The 7,563-nt window shown below is 47.9% G+C and overlaps 1 protein-coding gene and 1 long non-coding RNA gene across 2 annotated transcripts; one reads left to right on the forward strand and one right to left on the reverse strand.

Annotated features, from left to right (window-relative positions):
- Positions 1-2,317: 2,317 nt before the first annotated feature.
- Positions 2,318-3,248, forward strand: LOC119296920. The gene is made up of 2 exons (XM_037574927.1): positions 2,318-2,420; positions 2,537-3,248. Exons 1-2 carry the CDS (start codon positions 2,351-2,353, stop codon positions 3,019-3,021), a joined length of 555 nt encoding a protein of 184 aa, XP_037430824.1. The 5' UTR covers positions 2,318-2,350; the 3' UTR covers positions 3,022-3,248.
- A 1,151-nt stretch (positions 3,249-4,399) lies between these two features.
- LOC119296922 lies at positions 4,400-6,943 on the reverse strand. The gene is made up of 2 exons (XR_005145451.1): positions 6,822-6,943; positions 4,400-4,711 (listed from the first exon to the last, which is right to left on the reverse strand). It is a non-coding gene; the product is annotated as an uncharacterized LOC119296922 (long non-coding RNA).
- Positions 6,944-7,563: the final 620 nt, after the last annotated feature.

The following is a 7,563-nucleotide window of genomic DNA, read 5'->3' on the forward strand; positions in this document are numbered from 1 at the left end:
GAATGGGTCAAGTCAATCACATCATTCTCCTAATGGTGTGATCCCGTTAATCAAATGACAACCCATGTCAATGGTTAGGAAACTTAACCATCTTTGATCAACGAGCTAGTCAAGTAGAGGCATACTAGTGACACTCTGTGTGTCTATGTATTCACACATGTATTATATTTCCGGTTAATACAATTCTAGCATGAATAATAAACATTTATCATGATATAAGGAAATAAATAATAACTTTATTATTGCCTCTAGGGCATATTTCCTTCAAGCCTCTACGCAGTGATCTAAAGCTAGGCAGCGGAAGTAGCGGCATCGCTTTTTGGTGGCTAGAGGTGGAGGAGAATGAGGGTGAGTGGAGGGGTGGAGACGACGGGGTACATATGGTGGGCTGGGGAGCGGGTCACTGTGGCCGCGGAGAGGGGAGAGGAGGGCGTCTCGATATGTGCGTGTTGCGTTGCAGTTGGACCGAGAGGTTTAGCGGATCTGGCGTCAGGACGACGTGATCTGTTGCATGTAGCAGCGGTCGAGGCGACGGGGAGAAGGGTCATGGTGATCGAGTGGCCGGATTAGGCTACAGGGAGGTTTTAGGGGCGATGATGAGAGCTAGATGCTGGTCAGTAGTAGGAGGGGGGTGCGGCAGCGGAGAGCGAGCGCATGGCAGCGCGCGTGACCGTGCAGGGTCAGCGGTTCCCGATGCAAGATTCGCTAGTGTTGCGGTCTCTGGGGCGGCGTGTGGGGAGACAGGGGGTGGCGGGATGGAGCCCGGATTAGACGCATGGGGGGTCAGGTAGGGCATCCATATTTGGCACAGATAGAGAGATCGAGGGGTTTTTGGTTCCTGTACTGGCCCCGCACGCATGCGCAACACTATCCTGCAAGTACGGATTTTTTGGGAGATTTGGTGTGTCGGGAGCGGCCGCATGATCATCATTGTGCATGCGGTGGGCCAGGGAGTCTTGCATGGCTGACTGTCCGCGAGGCGAGGACGTGATCGCGAGAAGCTGCTGTTGTGATGCATGGGCAGGCGAGTGAGGATAAACAAAGGGACCAAGGATGGACTCGGGCCGTGGGGGGAGCGGGGCGAAGGCAAAAGTATTATAACAATGGAGGAAGCGAGCACAGTGCGATACGGCCGTTTCTAACTGGTCAAAAAGAAAAAGACGAAACCCTTCAAAGTCAAGGGACCCAAGTTTGAGGATTTGAACTTTGACTGGGCGGGAGGAGATGCCGGATTTAAAAATGAGATCAGAGACCTTGATTGCGTGGAAATCTTGTTTAGCCGAAAAGCAGTGGTTTAGGGCAGACTCAACTAGCATTTCATTTGGTCTAACACTAATTGGGAGGAAGGTAATCCAAAAGGGATGCGAATGGTGAGTGTAGCGCACATGAGGTGGTGTTTGATTAAAGCAATTAACATTAAGCATACGGTAAAAAAAGCTAAAACCAATCCATTTTCGCCTCACCTTGGGCAGGTCGAGAGACGGGGACGCTGATGGCAGTGAAGCAGAGACGACTGTCGACGCCAAGGGAGACATGGATCCGTACGACGGAGACATGGCGTCGCCAGAACGAGGGCGGCGGGCGGCACCCATGCGCAGGGGCCAGGGGAAGCGGATCAACATGCCCTGCTTGCAGAAGTCACCCATGGAGGCAATCGGCGTGGCAACAACAGATGATGCGAAGAAGCATGAGTCGCCATCATCAATGGTGTTGAAGTGGTGGTAGCATCCTCCGAACAAGTGAGCGAGAATGAGAGCCATGGCCGTTGCGCCGAGGGTGAACGGGAATTGGATGACCCACGCATACATGCGGCATCCGTGAGGTTGGCGGTCGGAGTCGATGGTGACTTGTGATCGGAGCTATGACCAGGCCACATTGTGTTTGATAGTATGATGTGTTAGCTAATACATCATTGTTTTTGGTTATTTTAACTCCGTGAGTATCACTTTTCTAGAAGCCCATTGCAATGCACGAGCTACTAGTCACGGGCTAACGTACTAGAATATTTATATCCTTCCTTAAAAAAATATTTATACCCTGTTGCAACACATGGGCATTGTCGTGCGTATTGTCCTAGTATACTTGTAGAATGCGACCATGTTAGTGAGTGAAACCGGTCGATCAACTACTCCTCCAGTAGTTTTTTTTTCCTGCAAAAAAAAACTACTGGAGGAGAAAAAAAATCTACTAGATGAGTCTTTGGAATGGAGTTTTGAATTATTGACAAGGGCTAGAAATGTCAATTTGTTTGAGTGTCCCCGTGCTCCTTCTATAAATACGTCGAGACCACAAGCTCTCATGGCACTCTGTACACCTACCAATACCAAGAAGCAGAGCGCAACACACAAGAATGGCTATGGGGCAGGAGAGGCGCATCAAGCTTCTCATGGCAGTTGTCCTGCTCCTCACCTTGGCCAAAGGTAACAGAACATCTCCAATCCAGAATCACGCGAGCATATGTATAAGTAATTTCTTGAGCAGCTCGTGAATCTGTTCAGTCCCTAACTCATTCTGCTTCTGAATCTCTCTGTTCCAGGGAACAGCTGCAACAGGACATGCACCGTGGCGGACCTGGAGATACGGCACATCCGGGTCGACAGCTACACGCAAGAGCAAGAGCAGCAGAACATGAACTCCGTCGGCGGCGGCGGGCGGAAGCTGAAGCAGCTGCCGATGATCATGGCGGTGTGGGTGTACAACCACTGCCCGTGCATGGTGGACAACGTGGTGATCTACGCGCCCGACGGCTTCTCCACCATCTACGCCAACGGGACCGACGAGAGGATCTTCTCCAAGGTGCGGGAGCACCTCTACCTCATCCACCACGCCGGCCCGCTCCTGCCGGCGGCGAGCTGCCCGCGTTTCCCCCATTCTTCGCCCGAGAACACATCTGCCGCCGGCGCCGGCCCGGTCGATGGGAAGGCGCAAACTGAAGATTTCAGCTGCCCGTCGACCGCTTTCTTCTATACCTGGTACGAGGAGATCGAGCTCAAGCCTGCCTTCCTCGTGCCTCACTGCTAGAGTGCTAGCTAGCTGCAGGAAATTCCATCTCGATCGATCCACATGGATTTCCGTCCGTATGATAAAATAAGTTGTGGGTGAACTAGTGTGCTCCGTGTGCGTGGTTTAGCTCTAGAGTTTTGGGATGATGACCAGTCCCAAATCTACTCTTCTCTTCACGGATGTGTAATCCTCTCAAGGGTCTGCTATGGTTGCAGAATAAATCAATCAAGTATTTGCAGAATCAACGTTTTGTGCTTTTGTTGAGTTTGTGTTGACCGGGTATGCTAGTGTGAGTGAAATTCTAGACACAAATCTACGTCAGTTATCTGTTCTAAGGATTTATGTTTCAGTTTTTTCTACGCCTGGTCTCTGAACAAACAAATGCATGTTTCATGTTTGGTACTAACAAACGAATGCATCGGCGTAACTTCTGAATGATTTACAGCGCATATTAATGCATCACCTTCTTGATGTTGGTGGAACATGCAAGAAAGAACCAAAAGGTCAAAAAATAATGTACTTCCTCTCTCTCAAATTGTAAGACTTTTTTCGACACTGACAGAGGGAGTATTATCGTTACTATTCCATATACTCTACTCATCGAGGTCGAGGCATAACCTGATGTTTATCTTCTTCCACATTTGAAAGCATGAAAACTGAAAAACGCTTCAACCGGGAAGCATGCATGTGAGTGGCAGTGGAAGTTACATAAAAGACAAGGACTATATATGCAGAAAGTTTCCTTACACAGAGACAGCAGAGTTGTTTCCGATGAGAAAAACTGTTACCACCTATCGTGATTGGCAAGAATGCCAATTCAGTCAGAGGTGTCCCTCCCAATACAGATGAGCACCACCAATGGATTATCCCACCAATGCAGCCATACAGGCCATGTTGCAGTTACCTCACAGCATGTATGTAAACCAAAAGAATTTGTTCCCATGGTTGCTTCTGTACAAGTTCCTCCTCAAAAAAAGTACCGTATAATAGTACAAAACAATACTTGTCTTCTTTGGAGGCAGAAGTTACCTATATATTTGCCTCAACCACTCATACGTGCATTCCAGGAGTTTTATCATGGCAACTTCACGACTGGTTTATCATGGCAACATCACAGAGTGAGAAGGGGAGCACCCGGGCCGCCCCAAAGGAGCGCCGCGGGGGGTCCGTTCACTTCGCCTAAAATTCCTTGGCCTGAACCTCAACTCATGACAGGAGTGCTGTGCATTGATGCCGGATTGTGATGAGGTTGCACCTTTTTTCGTAAATAATAAAAGCGGTGGCATCGAGATAACGGCATGATAAACATGCAATCTGGCGTTACATATACTGATCCATGGTAACAATCATCAATCAGCACAGATGTCACATTCAGATATTCCCAACACTACGAGAATTCAGGAGCTTATAAATTAGAGCTGCATTCAGGAGCTTCATTTCAGTGATCAACGAGCCATGCAAGTTAAACGTACATACGTCCTCTGATGCGGGAAAGTATCGGGTGCTGCCAGCCTTGAGGTATACAGAGCAAACACAAAATAGAATATGCCACTTACACCAATCTAGGCATTTCAGGTAACAAAGCAAACACAAAATACTTCCACACTATGCTAGGCATTGCATCGCAGTCCTGACCTAGGCCTTTATTATACTTCCTCATGGACAAGTAGTTCTTATGCTTCCTTTCCCTCTCCATCTTCAGAGAAAGCTGTGGGACAAATCAATAAAATGTTGGGTCCGTGTGGTTAAACCAACAAAAAAAAAAGGTACGTCCATCCCATTTGTATGATGCAAAACCAGTGGTATCTCCAAAAGTGGAAAAATAAAATGTCAGAACATAAGAAAAACAATGATCTGAAAACCAGTGGATTGAATGTGGCATACCAACATGAAAACATTATCCCACTATTTCAACCTATGTTAAGGGTACTATAGTTGTCTAGAAACAGTCCATTTACTTGAAGAGTGCTAGAAATGCACAAACAATTTCATAACATTACATAAGGTGTCAACTTTGAAATACCAGTTACACCGGCAAGCTGACTTGCTACCACATTTAAAATGTTTAACCAAAAAAACACAAATGTTTTAGAAAGTGGTAGAGAAAGCGCTCCAGCTCCACCTAGAAACTAGACCACTGCCTAGCATTTCTAGGCATTTCACAAAAATAAAATAAAAGAGCCAAGTGTATATATATACTTCATTATACACTATAAAATTTTAAATTTGACAAGGATGAGTACTTCAATCAGTCAGATATTTACTAGACACAGTTTCCATACATCTCCCACTTATCCTCTTCACTACCCACTGTTCCTGTCCTGCAAAGTAGGCAGTAGCATGCAAGAAGCACTGAATAAGGACCCGTTCGGAAGTGCTCCTGCTTCCCAAACGAGCTGGCTTCTCGCGGGAACTGGGCGAGCGTTCGGAGTGAAGCAGGCCAGACTTGGTGGGAGTTGTAGCGATAGGAAAACAGGAGCGAAGCAGGCCACATGCGACTGCAAAACAAATTGTTTTCTTGACTTGGCGGTGGCATTCCTAGTAATTAAGCTGAACTTCTCCTCCGCCGTTTCGTGAAGCTGGGCTTGGGCAGCTTCTCAAATTTGCACTGGAGGCCACCTCCGCTTCTTGAAGCTGGCTTCGCGGAGCCGAAGCGTTCGGCCAGCTTCTCGCCTGCTTCCGGAGAAGTGCAGAGGAGGAGCACTTCTGAACGGGGCCACAGTATTGGGAACACGGACCGGTGCTGTGCTGCCTATGCAACTGACACACTAAAGCAGCAAAAAGCAGGAAAAAACACCTTTTCGAATGCTTAAGCATCCTCCAGGGAGTTAAAAGCAATCGCTTAGATGAAAGACCTTAGGCGCAGCTTTTTAAACACTAAACTACTAAGGTAACTTTGACATAACATCTGCTATCAAGAAACTAATAAGACTAGTGCAGTCACTACTATCATCTGGAACAACAGTCTTCAAAAGATCCCACTATTTCAACCAGGGGTAATAACAGTCCTTTTACATGAAAAGTGCTAGTAATGCACAATTTCATAAAAGCGCACAAGGAGTGAACTTTGAATTAACAATTACACCAGCAAGCAGAATTGCTACCACATCCAAAATGTTTAAACAGAAACCACCAATACTTAACAAGCCGTAGAGAGAAGCAAGCGCTCCAGCTCCACCCAGCACCCACGCGCTGCCTAGTGTTTCTAGGCGTTTTGCAGAGAAGAGAGCAAAGTGTATATACTCTTCATTATAAACTGTAAATGTTTTAATTTTACAAGGATGAATGTTTCAATCAACGATATATTTACTAAATAGAGTTTCCATACATGTCACTTCTCCTCCTCCTCTATCACTACCCACTGTTCCTGTTGTCATGCAGGAGACAGTATAGCATGCAAGAATCACTGAATAAGTATTGGAAACATGAATCGGTGACACACTAAAGCAGCAAAAAGCAGGGGGGGAAACCCTTTCGGATTAAGCACTTAAAATCCATGGCGCCACAGCCCTTGGGCGCAGACTAATCCGCTAAGGTAACAGTCAGTCAGAAACAACACTCTTCAAAAGAAGAGTAAACAGTCGTCGAAACAAGACTCTTCAAAAGAAGAGCTACCCCTCCAGTCACAGATAATCAAGAATATCTATCTTATGATGGGTTCCCAAATAAAACAGTCACCTAATTTAAGCTACTATTATATTATTATGCTCTAAAAAGAACATCTTACGAACGAAAAATAACGCCATCAGATACTGACATAGACCGCAGTGAGTAGCATTGGTGATGGTATATCAGCCTGGGAGCATGACAACACACACCTGGTGGTGATGCGCACGGGTCTGGGTCTTGCCGGGAGTTGAGACGGAGGATGAGTGGTTCGCGGTTGCTGTACGACTCCCGCAGCGCAGCCCTTTTCTTCTTCACCGCCTCCGTGACAAAAGGCTGGCTGAACAACTCAGATAGATTCAATTTCGCTCGGTTAGTTAGAATCAATTCAATTCCCCAAGGTAGACATACGCAAGCGAGCGATTTGGGCCTCTCAGCCGTCCGATCGATTCCCTTGATGCGATTCCAGCCGTCCGATCGAGCCGCCGGCAGATCTCGTCCGTCCGATCGATTCCCTTGATGCGATTCCAGCCGTCCGATCGAGCCGCCGGCAGATCTCGTCCGTCCGATCGATTCCCTTGATGTGATTCCAGCCGTCCGATCGAGCCGCCGGCAGGTCTCGTCCGTCCGATCGATTCCCTTGATGCGATTCCAGCCGTCCGATCGAGCCGCCGGCGGATCTCGTCCGTCCGATCCAATCCCCCCCTAGCACGTTTGATCCCGCCTGGCTCGCGCATCGGTTACTCCTTCTGCCTGGCCGGATCTCGCTGACCTGTGGGGTCCCGGCTGGAGGGCCCCGTCCGTCAGCGAGCGGGTGCGCGGGTGCGGCCGGTGCGTACATCTCCCGGTAAATATCCTATGCCACCGCCAATATTCTTGTGCCCCCACAAGGGTATTTTCATCATTTCACTTCTTAGGTTAACACGTGCCCTTCTCCGATTCGCTGCCTCCTCC

This window comes from Triticum dicoccoides, chromosome 5A (genome assembly GCF_002162155.2).
Source record: "Triticum dicoccoides isolate Atlit2015 ecotype Zavitan chromosome 5A, WEW_v2.0, whole genome shotgun sequence".
NCBI lineage: Eukaryota > Viridiplantae > Streptophyta > Magnoliopsida > Poales > Poaceae > Triticum > Triticum dicoccoides.

Bases quoted from the DNA above. Each gene is read 5' to 3' on its own strand.
- LOC119296920 (XM_037574927.1), top strand. From the start codon at position 2,351: ATGGCTATGGGGCAGGAGAGGCGCATCAAGCTTCTCATGGCAGTTGTC. The intron at 2,421-2,536 runs GTAACAGAACAT...TCTCTGTTCCAG, and splicing joins GCTCCTCACCTTGGCCAAAG to GGAACAGCTGCAACAGGACA.